Here is a 19956-nt window from a genome sequence, read left to right on the forward strand (position 1 = left end):
GCCTGCATGGTGCTGTACACACGCACTTTAGTCCTGGTTTGTTTTACAAACCGTGACTAAAGAGGCGACCTTTAGTCCCGGTTTGTAACACCAATTGGGACTAAAGGGGTCTGTCCACCGCCTGGCGTGGCAGCCCCATTAGTCCCGGTTGGTTTTACAAACCGGGACTAAAGGAGGATTTTATATCCCGGTTGAGGGACCCGTGATAAAAGATCCCCCATTTTATCTCGACGGATTAATCTCGGATGCATTTTCGGGAGATATGCAGTCTACGAACCGGTACTAATACCGAGTTCTCTATTAGTGTAAGCCAGGGCCAACCATCTCCATCTCTTCTATATCATCATCCACTTCTCCTTCATCGCCCTCTGAACCTCTGATCTCTATCCATGGTTGAACTATGAATCCATAACCAACTAGGCCCCTTTCCTTCATACATCAAACCCCACTAGTAACCTTGAAAATGAAGAGCCCTTATCCTTCTCACTCTTCTAGTCCAAATCACATAAGAAATATCATACGAGATCGTTAATTCCCTAGAGAGAATGTGTGGTTATAGCTGCCATGAAAAAGAGTAGCAGGACATGGTGCTGCTCTAGTTCGAGCATTGTATCCGCCCTCACCTCCTCTTAGCTGTGTCAATCGTGCACACAGGGTTGATCCATCACATTGCACAGGGTCGACCATGCTCCTCACCGGAGGTAGTGGCGTGGGTCTACCATGATGGCAGTGAAGGTGTTAGATAGCCCTGAAGTGCTAGTAGGAAGCACATGAAATGGGACACACCCATCTCGATGCAAATCCACCCTCCATGGCTGAGTCGCATATCATACTTTGTATAACTTTTATTGATAATTTACATAAGGTTGAAAAAGAGAAAGCATACTACAAATGATGCAAGAGGGGTCGTAGCCTCAACCTTAATTATACAACGGAGTCCTACGTAGTAGTCCTAAGCCTACAGGCGGCTTGGCTCCTAGGGAAGATCCTCAAGATCCTTATCTTCCTCACCAGCAACTTCTTCCTTTGAAGAAAGAAAGGAAAGGGAAGCAACGGTGAGCACCATACAATGGGTACTCAGCAAATCCCATAGTTGTTGTATTATTTCATGCAGGATTTCAAGAAATAGCTACTAGTTTGTCTGAAAGCTAGTTGTATGCACAATTATGGTTATAAATTGAAGAGAATGGAATGTAGATATTTATAAGTTGTTGGTCCTAGAGGGGAATCTACCTCCCTACCAGTCCCTAAGATTTAAGAGCATCAGGATCCATCAAGGATTACCTGAGCCGGCTTTTGCCTTATTTCTAGACGCATCTCAGGATGAGCCTGAATCTCACTGTTTTCATAAAATAGGTTATGACTAATCAATGGGAGCTTTAACTATGCGAGCTCTTGACTGTGAGCCTCGGCTATTCGAATAGTTTTTAACTCTACGCATAGGTGTACACTTTACCCGCACATTTGATCAGCCTATACCTTGATCATAGGCGGTACTGACCTACGAGACCTGTACCCACTTGTGTCTATTCCTAGACAACATTCCCTAACTCCATCCACAAATACAGCTGGGGTCTAAACAGGGGACACACTATGTCCACTCGTGGACTCTATCCCGGGAAAAGATACATCATAACTTGACATACAATGTCAACAGGCCCTACGGACCTCAACTCATGACCCGTGCCGACCGGACCTGGGACTCTGTGAAGGTCCTGCTCCAGTCTATCTGTTGCCCACCGTGGCCCCTTGGGATGGTTTATTAGGTTCGGTTGGTGGGATGTGAATCAAGACCTCACATGTTTAGGCATCCCAAAGGCTGTACCTTTTTGGCACGTGCAGCTATACTATCCACTAGAAAGACTTTCCCATGTCTCGGTCCTCATATGACCAGAGTAAGCTTTTAGGATAGGATCCTTTGTCGAGGCTACCCTCTTACTCGTGGGTCCATCCTTAAATGGTTGCTAGACTCACTTTAGTTGTTTTTATGCTAAAATGTACTCATACTCTTCCTTAGAATTTGTGAGTCATGATATTATCTAGTGTATATGGGGTTCATGATATCAAGGAGGGCTTAAAATTATTAGGACAAACTAAGCAAGGGAATAAAGGAAAATATGCAAAGCTTATAAACAAGTTATTATCTTGGTTTATTTTATTAATAAAGATTGGGAGAAAAGAAGATGATAATTTGTGGGAGTTGCCTTCCTCAAAGTCTGGGTCGTTCAAAACTTCTTCTTCGTAGTTCGGATTGTCAAACGCGTTTCCGGTGTCATCGTGTTCTACATTATCATAGTTATACATAAGCAATCAAGCAAACAACTATAGAAATACATCAAACATGGGTTAAAGGAGTAGAATTGGGGTTTAGGAGGCTTGGGTAATTTCCTAGAATTTTTCTAGAGCTCCTTAGAATGGTTTCCTATTTTTGGGTCACATAAAATATGGGCTTTCCTATATTAGAAAAGGGATGGGAATTTGATTTGGGGTTATGGATGTGAGATTTGTGCGAACCAAACATGACTAGGTTTGAAATGGACTCTGGTATTTTTGAGGAATTTTTGGTGGTTTTTGGAATTTCTAGCACAAAAAAGTGAATCTTGGGGTGCATGAACACATGTGGCCATAGCAAAATGAGGGAAAGAGGGGGGAGAGGCTGACAGGTGGGCCCAGGTGGTGAGGTTCATGAGGGGCTACTGTGCTGCAAGCCATAGGCCAGAAGGGTGTGGACCGGGGGTGTATGGGCCTATAGTTTACATGGACCACGTCAACGGGAGGGGATAAAGAGGCCGGACCCGGACGGGGTCACTGTGCCATGCGCTCATGGACGCGGGCTGTAGACCGGGGAGGGGTATGGGTGTATGGCTCTGGTGGATTGGGCAGGGAGTGAGAGGCTGGGGAGATGCTGCCCGGTTGGGGCCTCTGGAGCACCGCGTGGGGCAGAGCCCCTCGCCGGAGCGAGCCGTGCCATGCAGTGTGGTTGCTAGGACAGGACGAGGGGTAGCTCTAGGGATGGGGGAGGGCATGTTTGACCTAACGAGGGTGATGTGGTGGCCGGAGGGTGGTTGGCTGTGAGTCGCGGGCTCACCGGAGTTGAGCGGCGACGTGGCTAGAAAGGAGTAGGGCTATAGAGGGTGTTTGGAGCCAAGGCAAAGGTTCGAGTGGGTTGGTGAGTGCAAGGCGCGCACAGTGGGGTGGCTAGGCCAGGCCACAGCCAGCTGGAACAGTGCCGATGGCTTGCTAGAGTTCCGGCGGTGTAGCAGTCAGGCAGCAGGAGGGTTAGAGGGGGTGAGCAGGGTAGGTAGTGGCATGGACAGCATAACGGCCCTACCTCAGCTGATTCCGTGAGCAACAAGGCAGCCGGAGTTGGTCGGCGACAAGTAGCGGTGAGGTTTGGTAGCGGCGGAGCAAGGCCGACGAGGAGCGGCCACTCGGGGGTGCGCTGCATCGCTAGGAGAGAGGGTGGCTAACACCGCGTGATGATCCTAACTTCAACCTGTCCTGGCTCTAGGGTATAGAGCACGGCGACGGGTGGGCGGTGTGGTGTGGTCCTAATCCGATGAAGGTAAGTGAGGTGGAGAGAGGAGGGACGAGGAGGAGAAGGGAGCATAGGGAGGCTATTTATAGGCAGTCGGGATGGCTAGGGAGCTTGAGTAGGCTGGGACGTGCTTATCCCGCCTGGGATCGTGTGGCACCCGTACGACGGTGGTAGTGACACGTGGCTCCGATGATGGAGATGGATAAGGCCAAGGAGGGAGTGCTGGTGTGGGAAAGGAGGCGCAATAAATGCACCGTAAGTTGGCGGGTCTGTCGTGCTCGTCGGGGTGGTGAATCAAGCTAGGATGGAGGAGATTGAGAGGAGCTTGCCGACAGCCTCACTATGGAGCGCGCACGGGTGGATAAGGGCGGGTGTGTTCTTGTGCGGGAGGGGGGGAGGAGCACGAGCGGGCGCAAGGTGTGGTGCAGACGTAGGAGAGGACGACATGCTTATTAGGGGCAGCAGGGGTGGCCAGGGGCACAGGCTCGCGTGGTGGGCGTACAACGGCGTCACACACAGGCGAGAAAAGGGGAGGGGGGTGAACGGGAGGTAGGAGATGATGACGTCGTGCTAACATCATCATGCTGGCGGGCTAGGCCGTGCAGCTGGGCCGGCCATTGGGCCTTGCACGCGTGAGGGAGAGAGAGAAGGTGGGAAGGGTGGGCTAAAAGTGGAAGTAGGCCATTTCTAGGTTGTTATCCTGAGTAGGAGTTTTAGGAGGTTTCTATTTATTTGAGTTGAAGTTGAGTTTAAATTTGAAATGCAATTTCAAATTTGACTAGGTTTTGTTGTAGAGGCTTGGAAGGAATATTGGGATGGAATATTTCGAGATAGGGCTAGGTAGTTAGCTCAAACATATGCATATGTGTTCATGAAAATTATATTTTTATGCATAATTTCAAATGCAAGGCTCTAGGGTTTAAATTGCTAGGTAAATTTTAAGAAAAAGTTTTGGGGTCCATATTTGAAATGCATAGTAATCTTGGGATGTTGGTAGCGGGAATCCATGTAGATTGCCTAACTTGCCAACCTTCACTCTCTCCTGCATCCAGGGGCTATTTATAGTGGTTTCATGTTAGTTCTGGAAGAATGGATGGCGGGGAAACCCTAGATTGCACGTGAACTTTGATGTCAGGAAAAACTGGGTTGAAGTGGACTCATGCCAATTGGCATGGCGTCTAATGTGCCTGATATCCACTCCAAGTCAGAGACCTATTTTAGCAGATTAATTTAGACACAAAATTCACGCCAATCGGAGCCTAGATGAGGAAGTTATAACCCAAACAAATTTGTTGCTGCAGGATTCTGACCTTCCATTCTTAAGCTTCCCATGAGATCATCTTGCCAAATCATCCAGTTCCTTCATCCCTAAGTGACTTATGACAAAGTTTACCACATTTAGGCTCAATGAGAGCCCATGATCATTGGTATGGGGTCCATGCCGATTGGGACATACTCCTTTTTGCTCCCTAGGCTTCCATCTTCCTCGTATAGCTTCCCTATGTTGTCCATTGTCCATCCCCTTTTGATAGTTCATACAAAAACCTTCTGTTTGTGTTGCTTTTCCTGCAAATTCACAACATGCTCCAAAATATGACACATGTGCCAATATGGGGTCATTACATATATCAATGTTAAATTACCACTTAACTAGCATCAAATCGGTGTGTATAAGAGATGCCAACACCACACCTCCCGAGAAGACCGTTCTCTACTTGGGACAGGCCCTCCCAATTTCATCTGCATTTGTGGTCACCTTCGTCCAGTTAGGCTCCACAATGCCACTAATAATCATTAGGGTCATACACTGCTAGCTAGAGTTGGTTGCGTCGCTTCCATCATTAGGGGCTTTTAGACTGGGCGCTGCTTGCCATCATCTGCCACCCTTCGTGTCCCACATTGTTAATGGGAAGGCACCACTATGGGGATCTCTACCATCACCATTGGGGGAACCCTTCCCAGCATTGAATCCTACCATCATTGTCTCCACTTGTTCATATTCAATCTAATTGATTAGTTGATCCTATGCGATCTATCCAGCTCCCATGATGTTTATTCTCATGTACTACATGCCCCTTCTCTGAGTAAGTGGCTACTATGGTACCACTGCCGCAAGCTACACCGATGTATCCCATGGTCACAATCGCTATCGACTAAGATCTACCCTCAGAGGGGTGCTTGTCCATGGTGGCTCTCATCAATGCATCTTCATTGTGGCCTATTACATCTATGACTACGTCCACACATTGCACGCATGGTCTTCATCACACTATTCGAGTACATCATCGACATCTTCAAGCACCACTTCGTCGACTATAGCATTAGTTGTCTAGCCCTTGCACTAGCACTTGGCTACACTGCCTCTTTGCTTCATCCAGCACAACCTCATCGCCAGCAGCATCATCTCTTCCTTGCCTACTTTTCCTAGTCCCTAACCATGGGCTGCATCAGCACCTTGTATGCCATGATATTCTATACCCGCAACATTCACGGAGGCTTCCTCTACTAACCCCTCAAATAAAGCACACAATCGTCCCTCTTCCTTGCATATATGGTATTTTCAACATTGCTGCATGGCTTTGTCCCTGTGCAATGTTGCAAATAGCCTGCTAGTAGCCTACTATAGCACTGCTATAGCTTCTGGAGATAGGTGTCATGATGATATTGAAAATATTACCGTTGTAGCATGAAATAGCTCCACTAAATTCAACAGCCTAGCACCGCCAACTATGTTGTGATTGAGTTAAGAACTTATATACTTGTGCTTTATGAACTATGAGGTATGAATCCTGAGGGTAACGGCAAGTGGTAAGTGCCGATAGAAATGACCGCAACCTTTGCTCCATTGCTGACACGAACGTCCAACTTGCATCTTGCAAACCTTCTAGTCTTTCTTAGTGTCTGCAACGATTTGCAAGTGTGAATCATCGATCCTGTATTAAGTACCCAAGATTCACTAGAAGATGTAGCAATATTAATTTCTATAACAATTATACCTGAAGTAGAAGTCTCACTTCCCTTCTTCTTCTTCAGATCCTCCAAGTACTTCTTGTAGTTTCTAGACCAATGTCCCTTGAGATGACAGTGGAAGCATTCATCATCAAGAGAAGGACTAGACTTGGCCTTTAGCTTTGGCTTAGAGCTTGGGGGCTCATTGGGAACGACCTTTCCCTTCCCTTTGCCTATGGGAGGCATCTAACGCTTCCTCTTTTTGTTCTCCTTTTGTACCATCATCACATGAGTGGGTTTTGTTTAATGCTTTTCTCTGCTGTCTTCAGCATGCCATGTAGCTCAACCAACGTTTTTCTCCATGCCATTCATCTGAAAGTTCATAATGAATGGCTCGTAGCTCGTTGGGAGTGATTGGAGAATGACGTCAATAGCTAGATCATCCTTGAGTTCAAAACAAGTTTCTCCAAAGTCTCAATGTAACCAATCATCTTGATCACATGAGGACTCAATGGGCTACCTTCATCTAGCTTGCACGCAAACAAGGACTTTGAGATATTGTACTTCTCAGTCTTGGCTTGGTTCTCAAACATTCTACGTAGTTCCTCAATCATAGTGTGAGCATCCACAAGCTCATACTGCTTCTGCAGATTAGGGGACATGGTGGCAAGCAAGAGATAGCTTACGTTGAGTGCAGCATCAAGGTGCTTCTGATAAGCTCTGTGAGCTACAACATTCGCATCAGTAGGGGGATCATCAGGGTATGGTGGCTCAAGAACATAATCAATTTCCTCTTTCCTGAGAACAATTCTCAGGTTGCGGTACCAATCAATAAAGTTAGCTCCATTGAGCTTTTTCTTATCAAGCACAGATTGCAAATTGAAATCGGAATTGTTACTAGTAGACATGATCTACAGCATAAGATAAATATTCAAAGTTTGAGCACTAAGTTATGCACCAATCTTCTATTAACCAATTTAATAAAAGACAGTTTCACTATATCAACATCGCCTTCCCTCTAACAACATATAGTGGTCCAAGATCCATATTCACCAAAATCCAAGTGAGCTTTGGCTTCACTTCTAGAAAACTTAGTGATATAGCTAAACAACAATTTGTTAATCATACTTGATATGACTCTTGTTTGTTGGGAGGCATCCAATGGCCCGACTCGCAACTCCATGCCATAAAGTCCAAAACCATTTTGATAGTTTTGCTGACCAAACCAACACTATACTTGTGAATGTCCGACATCCACCTTATTCATAATGATAGCTAATGGTATTTTACTTTGGTAAACCTACCACACAATGATCAAAATTTATAGGTGCAGCTATTGGTAAAAGGCATCAAAACTCAACTTTCATGAGGGAAGCTATTCTACCATGACGAAAACATCCACCACCAGTAAAAGCATGAAAATAATAGTAATATAGGAAAGTAAACATCACAAGCATAGAATCATATCATATTGTGAATAGTATGGCCTTTGGAATCAGAGTGGTCTCCATCGCCATGGTTCCACTGTGATCTCCATCGCCAACCTTCTTGTCTTGTGGTGATCACCATCGCCACCATGCTTAAAAAGGCCTCCATGAACATATGCAAAGATACTACATCTAATAGCTGATGAATAAATTACATGAGGGATCAAGCATCACAAGTTGACACGCAGGTCGTTATACAATAATGGGACAAGCTCAACCAGGTTGTGTTAACTTGCAGCAACGCAGGCTGCATAATCATTACACACAGATCATCAAATCACATTGAGGTCATACCATTTACATCATACCCTGCAGAAACAAGTTAAGCGTAGAACGACATCTTCTACCGAAATGATATGAGGATATCATTATAGCAGGTAGCAACACCGGTCCCAACTAGATCACTCTATAATGTCTCAATATCCACTAGATCAATCATATTGATTAGTGTGACAGGTGTACATGAGAAGATCGCTACACATGACCTTGATCTATTGGCTCAATCTACTGACTATATATGCACACAAACCACCCCGTTGTTGATTCCAGCCTGTAGGGACATGTTGCGCAAACAACACAGAGGGATCATGAACTAATCTTTTTGGTCACATGATGCAATCTACTCGAACCTGTTCCAACCCCTAATGACCAATTGATAAAAAAAACAATAAGATCCATCACATGAACCTAATATGGAAACTGTAATGGATTTCATCTACTACTGCCACATCTCAGCTATATATGCAAGATCTAGACCTCAAACTACGCAAGACGGCTCTAATACCACTGAAGGGATATAGGTAGGCTACACTAGCTATACAATTAGATCTAACATGTTCACCTAGGAAACATGCGAGATGCGTAGCGCAACGGAAAAAGAGTTGTAGCAACCGGTCCAACATAGATGCGCATCGATGTAGAGCAAGTAGTCAGTCATGATCATGCGATCCTTGTCCTCATCCCAGCAGCAACCTCACGCCGCCGTAGCCGATCAGCACAGCAACAGCACCTCCACAGAGTCCACACATACGGGAGAGGAACGTCGTGCGCCGGTGTACTAGCACCGCGCGCCCGGCTGGGGTCTAGGGATTAGGACGAGAGGAGGTGGCAGCTAAGGTTGTGGCGTGGTGGAATGATTCACCTCTAGCCCCACCCCTCATATTTATAGAGTACACTAATGGGCTTCTAGGCTCTAGACCCATTAGTAACCTATCCGAATTGTTATGATTGCCTTTTGGGCATATCACCAACATTGGGACCCAAAACCGCAGTTTGTATGTAAGGGACTTGATTGACACAGCAAGACAAAGTTTGGGTACCTACAGTGCATTTTACTCTTAGAATTAAGAAGCATCAAGGCCCCGGTTTTAATGTTTAGGGTAGTAAATCGGGTTTTGGCAATAGGCGCATTGGTTGTGCAGTGGAAAACATAAGGGGTTTAAGGGCTTAAGCTAGCCTGATTGCTGACTTGAGTTCTTTTAGGTGATGATGGCATGATATAAAGACATGCTGGTGTGCTGTTGTTGGATTGTGGTAGCTGTACTTGCGTTATCTTAAGGGAGTGTCTACCTGTCACCCAGGTGTTTTAGAGCTCCCCATCACCTGATTTTTCTACCCTCTCTGTCGTGTTTTGCCCACCGCTCGCTGCCCCCGCATGCCTGCACCCATTCAGCGGGACCCTAGCTCACCCACGCCGGCCGCCTTCCTGCCCCTCCCGTCGCCGCCTCCCGCCACCACCGCCGCTATCGTCGTTCCCCTGCTCTAGCACCGCCCAACCGCCGTCCATCACTACCCGGCCGGCGGCACCCCCGCTGCCACGCCTCACCGCCCCCGCGCCCGCCACCTCCGCCAAGTTGGCCTACTGCTGCCGACCTTCCCTCTAGGGCCGCCGGTGAGCATCCACCCCGGAAACCCCGAACCTGTAACCCTGGCGCTCTAATCTCGTCGGAATTTAGCGGGAATTGGAGAAAAGTGTGCAAATGGGAAGGAAGAGAAATTTGGGTGACGGAGAGCTCTAAGACACCCGGGGAACGGTTAGCTTTTCCCTATCTTAAAACATACGCAAAACAACAGACCAGTGCAGTATAAAGCAAAGCATTTCACTGGCATTTTTATTTGCATCTTCCGTTCTCCCAGCTGCTGCTAGTCTAAATGGCGCCGCTCTCTGTAGTTCTGATGCTCGCTTGTTTACTACTTTCCTCCGGTGCCGCCGGCCTCCGCATCGGCTTAAAGCCCAAGCACATCCATTCCAACCCCGACGACACCGCGTCCGAGCTCATGCGCGATGCCCTTCGCCGCGACATGTCCCGCCACTACAGGTTGGTCCGCCGGGAGCTCGCGTCGTCGGGCGCCACAATAGCCGCACCGACCCGCAATGACGGGCCCCAAGGCTTGCAGTACCTAATGCCTCTGGCCATCGGCACGCCGCCGGTGGCGTTCCCGGCCATCGTCGACACGGGCAGCAACGTGATCATGACGCAGTGCGCGCCCTGCGGCAGCAAGTGCGGCTTCGAGCAGACCGCTCCAATGTACGACCCGTCGGCGTCGACGACGTTCGCCGAGCTACCGTGCAACAGCTCCCTGAGGCTAGGGTTCTGCGACGCCATAGATGGTGGGGCCAACGCGCCGCCGGGGTGCCCGTGCACACGCAACCTGACGTACGGCAAAGGCCAAAGGGTGAACATTTTTCACCCTTGCCATGGAAACATTGACGTTCGGCTCGACGGCGGGGGGCCAAGTCCTCGTCCCCGACATGGCGTTCGGGTGCATAAATGACAGCAGCGGCGGCTGGGGCGGTGCGGCCGGCATGGTCGGGCTGGGCCGCAGGGGGAACCTGTCGCTCGTATCACAGCTTGGCGCCGGCAGGTTCTCCTACTGCCTCACGCCATACCACGACGGCAACAGCACGAGCACTTTCTTCTCCGGGCCGGCGGCGGCGCTCAACGATACCGGGGCCCTTTCGACGCCGTTCGTCCCCAGCCCATCGGAGGGGACCAAGAGCACGCACTACTACCTAAACCTGACCGGCATATCGCTCGGCAACAAGTTGCTGTCCATCCCTGCCGACGCCTTCTCCCTCAGCTCCGACGGCAGCGGCGGGATCCTCATCGACTCCGGATGGACGACCACGTTGCTGGTCGATGTGGCCTACCATATAGTGCGGGCCGAGATCCTATCCCTAGCCACGCTGGCGCCTGTAGACGCGCCCCCACACCAAATTCGAGCTGTGCTTCAACGGGTCCCAGGAGTCGACGCCGCCGCCCATGCCAGACATGACTCTCCACTTCGACGGCGCGGACATGGTGCTGCCGTCGGACAACGACATGTTCTTGGATTCAGATGGCGAGTGCTGCCTGTGGTTGCACAACGACACGGCGGCCGAGGGGAGCGTGCTCGGCAACTACCAACAGCAGAACATCCATTTTCTGTACGATCGACCTTGAGAACGAGATGCTGTCATTTGCTCCAGCCGATTGCAGCACGGTCTGACGTTATTACTAGACAGATACACAGATCCTGCGCGTTCTGCGATCGCTAGTGCGATGAAATGGTACTGATTTACAATGTTCTGTTTGGGCAATAATTTAAAATCACAGTATACCAGAGCAAGAGCAAAGCAACTGTCAGTGAAAATGATGCTACAGGGATTAGTCAGAACTAGATGAAAATACTCCATTTGTTCCAAATTGCAGGTAGTTTTAGCATTTTTAGATTTATAGTTTTTCCTTATGTATCTAGATATAGTGTATATTTAGATAATAGCAAAATCTATGAACTACCAAGCTACCAAATGAATTTGGCTGGTTAGAGGAATATTTGGAAATATCTTGATACCAAGCTGTGAACATTAGGAGATTGCCGACGAAGCCTTCCCAGAATGTCCTATTTGGTCAATGAAGCAGGAAACCTCCCCCATCGGATAAGGACCATTTACTTAGGCAGGACCTCCTTTTCTTCACTTAGCGATGAGCTAGACCCTGTGCAGGCAGCATTGCTGGTTGATCATGAAAATTCTAGGCACCAAGATCAGAACTGACCTTAGAGGCAGTAGGGACATGGATTTTCAGCTGGGAAACAAAATAAAAATCATAACGTGGACTAGATGGTGGTAGTTCCAGCTTCCACGCTAATCCAGGGTTCAAACGTACTTGCCACAATCGCACACGCACTGCAGTGCATTTCGCATTTAATAACTAAAATGCTGTGTCATTCCAAACGTGGTTGATCGCACACTCATGACCGTCACTAGACTAAAGGAAGAAGAAGTCAGTTCTGAAATCAACATCGTTAGGAGGCTAGTACATTTTCGCAAAAAAAAAAAAAAGAACAACAAGGAGAAGGCTACTACATGCATGAGAGTTTTTCGTCGCTTCATTCACTGATAGAGAATTGGCCTTTAGTCCCGGTTGGTAGGATGCAAATCTCCCGAAAATCCATCCGGGATAAATCAACCGAGATAAAAGGAGGGGTCTTTTGTCCCGGGTCACTCAACCGGGACTAAAGACCTCCTTTTATCCCGGTTGGTAATACCAACTGGGATAAAACAGGTCACCATGCCAGGCGCTGCAAAAAGAAATCCCGGGAGGGCCCCCCACAAGTCACAAGTCACGTGATTTTTCACGCGAAATATGCGCGTGCACGCTGCGTGGGATTCGAACACACAACCTCCAGCCTCGCGCATAGCTTCCTTGCCATCCCAGCTACACAGCACATCTAACTATATAGGGGATGCAATCCTTTTGTATTAACTCGTGGGGACCCTTTTATCCCGGTTGGAAACACCAACCGGGATAAAAGACCCCCTTTTATCCCGATTGGTATTACAAACCGGGATAAAAGGGTTCGAGGGATTTAGTCCTCTTGCAGCCACCCCGTTGGGGACCCTTTTATCCCGGTTTGAAACACCAACCGGGATAAAAGGCCCCTCAGGGTCTTTTTTTTCCACTAACCTTTGCAGCCGGGATAAAAGGTCCCGGTTGGTGAGCCCCCCACCAGTGACCGAGCTTTAGTCCCGGTTGGTGAACCTTTTGTCGTGAACCAACTTTAAACCGGGACAAAATGGGACGCATGGAAGGTGAATTCTCTACCAGTGATTGCATATCATTGATTTTTCGTGTCTTACTAGTTGTCTCGGTGTCGAAGGTTAAGAGACACGAAGAGAAATTAAGCAATGGAGCAACCAAAGAGGGAAACAAATTAGAGTGGCAGAATAAAAAGAGGCAAAAAGCAGAAGTACAAATCCGTACATGTAAATCAGTTAGCTCTTGCCTTAATTACTTCTTTTTCGGCTTACAAAACGATATTAGTACTGTATGCTTTTAAAAGGATTTGTTCTTTAGTTACCCTTCAAGTAATCAGTGATTGAATGATCATATCACTACCTACCATGTAAACACATGAAAATGGTTCCATACACGGTGCACGGCAGATATATATGGCAGGTTGGGGGCCGGTGCAACCGCTCGATGGCTATCGCTGATCGTCGTAGCGTTCGTCTCCGACGACCCTCGTCAGGTCAGCAAGCCGGCGGCCGGCCACTCGAACATGGCGGCGGTGGCTAGAGCTGCCTCCGCTGCGGCCGCGGCCGTGGCAGCGGCCTCGATCATCGTCCTGCTGGTGCGCGTGCAAGCCGCCGGCGGGTGCGACGCGATGAAGGACGTGGTGGTGAGGGAGGACGCCGGGCACCGCCAGTCGAACGGCGCCAAGAAGTACACCGTGGTGGTGACCAACGGCGGGGGTGCCGCCGTCCGGGAACCACCTCTGGTGCGGGTACAACTTCCGCACCGTCTCGCGCGTCGACCCCAACGTCATCGTCCTCATCCGCGGCGGCGCCATCGCGCCGGGGGGGAACGTAACCTTCAGCTACACCAACTACATCAGATACGACATGGAACTGCTCGCCACCACCTGTGACGACAGCGCGCGGCGGCCTCTGAACTGAAGCGTGCGCGTGCTGGCGTTTGTGCAGTGCAGTACAGGAAAATCTTCGCTTCAGATTATGGTCTTTCAGCTGCTATGCTGTTTTGTTCGTGAGCGGAAAGTTTTTCAGGGAGATGTATTTTGTTTTCATTTCGACACATGTATTGACCACGGACAATAAGGATGTTAATTCTCTAGCACCGTATGGTCGCATCTTTGCATTACTGGCATTGTGGTTGAGTATGTACTTAAATAAAAACGCGTAGCAGGCTAGCAGCCCTTGTCCACCGTCAAGTACAGGGGCTGAACTCCATGTCGGCGTGAGACTAAAAAGAGAAGAACTTCATCCGACCAGATGTAGGTGTGGCCCAACGGATATCAACGCGGCAGCAGCCTATGCCCGGGCAGGCGCCGTCCCATGCGGCCATGCGCAGATGCGCTCCTGCTGCAACCGTTGTATCAGGCCCCCCGTGTATAACACACGTTACTACGTAGTCACAGTGGGCTGAAAACTCCATTTCGCGGCGTGAGACCAGGAATAAGAGAAGAACTTCATCGAGTTGACAGCGAGGGCGTGCACCCGTGTAGACCAGGAAGTAGGGCAGAACTTCATCGAGTTGACACATGATTAATGACTGACGCAAGGCGCACGTCACTAGAAACCACTGTGTTAGTGAAGGGCAATAGCACATGGCCCATCGCTAGTAACGCCTTAGGGCCGGCCCGTCACTTTGACCAGTAATGCACATTCATGGTTAGGTTTAGTGCTTGGTTCACACGACGCGAGCCGGCGTTAGGTTTAGTGCTTGGTTAGAATAAATCTGATGTCCGGATCATCACATTAATTGGAAACCTTCTCTGGCATGTGTCTGACATCCTGCAATTATTTCACCCTTTGTTGAGCCCCTCAACAGTCAGCAGATGATGTTGCAGGATAAGAACTCATTGAGTATCAGATTGGAGAAACGGGATCTTTGCCACAAGTAACTGGTGAATGTACAGTCTATCTCAAATTAACATCTGAGGCAAGCCATGCAATTTGTCGGTGTCGGTGAAGCATAGCATGGTTGAGCCACTTGCAAAGCAGTGTAGGCAAAGCAGTATAGAGACGAGGTAAAGGAACAGGGGGCCCATATTTGTAGACCTGATTGGTGACCAGTAGAATGGAGTCACGATTACCGGATCTGGGAACACCATCCATGAAATAGAGACTTTTAGAATAGCCCAAGGAGGAGGTGGCGGCCAGCTCCGCGCGTGTAATAACTGATAAGGGAGGAGGGGGCAGCGGTATAGATGGCCAAACGGGCAGTCCAGCTCAACCTGGCACGAGCACGGTTTGGCCCGGCATGGTTAGGCCCGCACAGTAACCATGCTGGACCAGGTCGACCCACGTGCCGAAGAAACGGCCCAGGCACGGGCCACTGCCTTCTTAGGCGGGTCGTGCCGGCACGCTGGCCTGGCGGTCCTTAACGGCCTCACCGTACTTGTGCCAGCCCACGGGCACGGCATTCACCCTTTCTATGCTCATACGCTTGTGGCGCCTGTCGTCACCGAGTCCGACAGCCCCAACGACTTTGACCACCTCATCGCTCGGACGCCAAGAGACCTTTCCCGGATCCTCTCACTCGTGCCGCAACTCCCGCTGCCTAGGGATGACAGGTCGTTCGCGCTCGCCGTCGTGCAGGCCACCGACTTCCCCGGCTGCAGCCTCTGCCTCGATGTCTCCATCCACCATGCTGCCTGCGATGGCGCGCCTCGCCCCTCCTCCACCGTCTCCGCCTCAGCAGCAGCAGGTGGAGCAAACACCGATGGTGATGGCGTCGTTCCCGCTGCCACACCACCAGATCGACTGCATCAAAGAGGGCGTGGCGGCGGGGTCGGATGCCAAGGCGTCGTCGTTCGTGGTGGTGGCGGCACTGGCATGTGTGTGCCTCCTCATGTCTGGATTCGCGTCGGCTGGCGGAGGGGCAAGGGAGGCGGTGGAGGCCATGCCGCTGAGCAGGGGCCGGCGGGCTGCTGCGCCTCGTGAGAGAAGCGGCAAGGCGAGGCTGCGGAGGGCGTGAGAGGTCGGGGGCAGGGGAGGTGGTGGAGGACGCGAGGGGCCGGCGGGCGCGGCACGCGCATCGCGGGAGAAGCGGCTAGGAACACGGCGGAGGGCACGGGGGAGGCGGCGGAGGGCTGTGAGAGAAGCGGCGGGGAAGGCGGCGGAATTGAGGACTGGAAGGTAGGGTTTGGGGGTGGGGGGTTTTTATACGTGGGTCGAGCAGGCCTTAACAGGCTGGGCCGCCCACTTAATCCCGATAGGCCAAATGGGCCAGGTCGTGCTGGGCCATCACGTGGGCTAAGGCAGCAGCCCAGGCACGGCCCATGGTGTGGGCTGGGCTAGCACTGGCACGACGGCCACCGTGCCCAGTCGCGCCTCGACCGGGCCAAAATCCTGTATTAGGGGCCGGCCAACGGGCCACGGGCCATATAGCCAACTATAGGCAACGGTGCTCGCTCGTTCTAGGGTAGAAAATTCGTTGTATGACACTATAGGCAACGGCCAACTATAGACTAATTTCTTATTTGACACTCAAGATTTCAATCTTCCTTATTTGACATTGAATCCAATTTTTCGTGCCTCTTAGAGCAACTCCAAGAGCCTCTGTAAAACACCCCAAAAACCAAATTTAGGGAGAAAAAGAAAAATTCCACGCTCCAACAACTCCCGCATAGTTGCCGAAAAAATACGGGAACCCGAATCCAACCTCTATTCTCCCGCATATTTGCGAGAGCCGGCGCTTCCCCCAATCGCCCCTCGCGTGCTCATTTCCTGCGCGCCAGCCGTTTCCCGCGCACCGCCGCGTCGATCTGGTCGGCGTGCAGGCCGTCGTGACCCCTACCACTACCCTCACAAGGAGCCTCGTCGTGACCGCTGCCGTTACCGTCGGGCCCCGCCATGGCCGTGCTCATCATCGTTGGGCCCCCTCCGTGCCCCTGGGCGGAGCCTCGTGCATGGCCGCTGCCGCGGGAGCCCTTGCCACCCGCCGGTGCTTCCAATCCCTGCTGCTCCGTCGGGCCCTCGGGGTGAGGGGCGGCAGCGCCGATAGGGCGAGGGGCGGGGGAGCGGTGGCGGCGGCGGGGCGGGTGGCAGCAGCACCAGCGGAGAGCACCGCCTTGACGATGCTCGGCGGCTTGCGGGGAGGCGTGGAACGACGCGTAGGACTGGACTGACAAGAGGGGAAGTTTGGCATCGTTTACCTTCTTTTTCTCAAACCTGAATTTTTCGTGCCCATTTCTTTTTTTTAGAGAAAACAAGCTGAAGTCTAAAGAACAGGTTGTTCAGAGTTCAGACTTTAGAGTTCCAAACTTCTCCAATCTAAGAGTATTGTTTTAATTATAACTACGTGGTCTTTTTTTAATTATTAGGGGATAGTTTTTAGCGTTCTATTATGGGTTGATATGTTTTTTGCAGAAATTTTTTTATATAGCCTTAATACCTTATTTTGGGAAAGAAATTTTTCAGGAACTTTTGGAGCTGCTCTTAGCACCACCGTTGGTTCCGTCAGTCGAAATGGTTTTTGACCTGTGAGATTGTAAACGTTTAGACCAAAATGCCCTTGCCGGACCTTATCCATCCGCACGACCGAGCCGCGTCGTCGCCCGCAGTCACGCGCCGTCCGTGCTGTCTTCTTTCCCCCGTCTCATCCTTCTTATCCCATCCGACTCCATCAGGCGGGCGCGGGCCGAGCGCAGGCGGATGGGTGCGCCGGCGTTGGGCGTGTGCGGGCGGCCGAGCGTTGGGCAAGCGCGCGGGCAGCCACAAAGGCGGCGGGCATGCGCAGGCAAGGGAGCGCGCTTGTGCAAGCAGGCGGACACGCGGGCTCGTCGCTCGCGCTCAGGCGGCGGGCGATTCAGTTTCGACGATTCGGCAGCGGCAGCAGTGACGTGCGGCATCCTCTCAGGCACGAGGAGATGGCACTATGGAAGTGATGTGATGTTCAAGTGGTTAGCTTGGTGTCACGCAGAATTGAGAGAAGAGAGGAGCAGGAGCAATTGTGGCAGATTTATTCTGCCAACTATTTATGTTGGACATCTGCTAGGAGTATATTGGATTTTCTGTATATTCGGGTATATGTGCTCTAAACTAATCTAGAATTTTTGAGGTCTGTGCATACTACAACTCAAATTTGGCTTTAAATCCATCAGAAACTTGGTTCTACTATTGTACGCCACAGGAGAGAATTAAACGGTAATGGACATAGGGGTAATTCGGTCCTTTGGCATTCCACTTAACGGTGTTACTTGGTGAATCTCACGGTAGTCCCACGAAAGGAATGAATCTTAGAGCTGATGTCAAATAAGGAAGATTGGAATTTTGAGTGTCAAATAGAAAATTAGTCTATCTTCTAATATCATATAGAGAATTTTCCCTTCTTGGGGAGGAGGGAGGAGGAAGTCGGGATACCATTACTAGAGAATTGACCTTCCATCCAGGAGCTTTTGTCCCGGTTGACTTTGAACCACCGAAGAGCACCAACGGGGAGCTTTAGTTCCGGTTGCAAACACCAACCGGGACTAAAGCACCCCCTTTAGTCCCGGTTGTAACAGCTAGAAAATATCGCACCGACGCCCCTCCTTTGTCCTGTTTGGAAATTCCAACCAGGACAAAAGTCCCCATTTTGTCCCAGTTGGTAATTCCAACCGGGACATACCAAGACAAAAGATTTTGTCGCGGTTGGAATTACCAACCGAGACAAAAGCCGAGCTAGAGCCACTCGACTAGATACCGAGAGCTTCTTTCTCCTCCTCTCCATGACGAGCAAGCATTTTTTTCCTCATTTCCATGGGGTTTCATTCATCCAAAATGTTGTAAAGGTTACTTACTTCATCCTCCCTTCATTTATTTTTATTATGCTTTGTTTAATCTTTAGAGATAGAGAAAAATGAGTTTTTTAAAATGAAGGAGAATGGAGTGGATTTTTATTTATGCATATTTTTGAGATAGAATTTGATGGATAGCTTGCTTGTTATATATGAATCGTATTTATTAAAAGAACTTGATCAATATTAGGTATGGAAAAAAATAGAGTAAATGTGTTTTTAATATTTAATCATTGCAATAAAATTAAGGTAAATAAATTGTAGGGGTAAGAAATAGAATTTGGTCATTGCTACAATTTTTTATGTCACTGTAATTTAATAATAATTGTATTGCTTTGACCAATAATTTATTTATCTCATGGTTATTGCAAGTACTTACTCTACTTTTTCCCCTAACTAATATTAATCAAGTTCTTTATCTAATACGAAACTCTATGTTCATTTTCCATGTAATACGATGCAGATGGACTAGCAATGGATGTACCACCTCCGCTCCTCTAGTACCAGATAATAATGGTAAAATAGAAGAGCTTCTAATTCACAAACTAAGACTGAATATCATAAAAGGATCTTGAAATAGTATTCCTTTCGAATGGATCAAATCCTATTATAGGAAGGGCTTATGAGTGGATAAGGGCACGTGGGGGGTTAGGACAAAGTCAAATTGACAGGCAACAATGTTGACCAATGCTCATAACGTCTTGAGTGGATGATTTCGGACTTGTATGTCAGATGTGAGGTGTTAAAACTAAACTTCATATGATTGTTGATTCACCAGGCACGTGTCGTTACCGTCAGCGTCGAACTGAAGGACCCACACGCGCAAAAATAAATCCAACTTCGTTGAGTTCCAGCTTCCTCAGGTGGACGGGTCGGCGTGAGGAAGCAACGGCCATGCGCACCATATATATTTTTCAATTCGGCTTGGTTTTGGCGCGTCTACGGAGTTAGATTTTGCTTCTGACAGCTGTGGTTCGACGCCTACACAGTAGCGTTGACTCAGCCCACGGTTCGTTTTTCAGCACCATTTTGACCAGTCTGGTACTGAAAATGGCACGCATTTTGCCCGATCCTGTTGCCTGTTGGGGTACCGGCCATATCGATCTACCCATCAATTGATTTTGCTAATTTGCTTCTTTCAGTTGTAAAACACGTCGTCAGCGGTCGGATCTTCTCCCTCTCACGTCTCTCACAACA

The 19956-nt window shown here is 49.4% G+C and overlaps 1 protein-coding gene and 1 pseudogene across 1 annotated transcript; one reads left to right on the forward strand and one right to left on the reverse strand.

The window, feature by feature from the left end:
• Nucleotides 1-6921: 6921 nt before the first annotated feature.
• On the reverse strand, nucleotides 6922-7395 carry LOC105914961. The gene has a single exon (XM_012848202.1). It carries the CDS (start codon nucleotides 7393-7395, stop codon nucleotides 6922-6924), a length of 474 nt encoding a protein of 157 aa, XP_012703656.1.
• A 2730-nt stretch (nucleotides 7396-10125) lies between these two features.
• LOC101755791 lies at nucleotides 10126-11463 on the forward strand (annotated as a pseudogene).
• Nucleotides 11464-19956: the final 8493 nt, after the last annotated feature.

The sequence above is a fragment of the Setaria italica genome, chromosome VIII (assembly GCF_000263155.2).
Source record: "Setaria italica strain Yugu1 chromosome VIII, Setaria_italica_v2.0, whole genome shotgun sequence".
NCBI lineage: Eukaryota > Viridiplantae > Streptophyta > Magnoliopsida > Poales > Poaceae > Setaria > Setaria italica.

Excerpts from the sequence above, each read along its gene's own strand:
- LOC105914961 (XM_012848202.1), bottom strand. The coding sequence starts at position 7,395 with ATGTCTACTAGTAACAATTCCGATTTCAATTTGCAATCTGTGCTTGAT.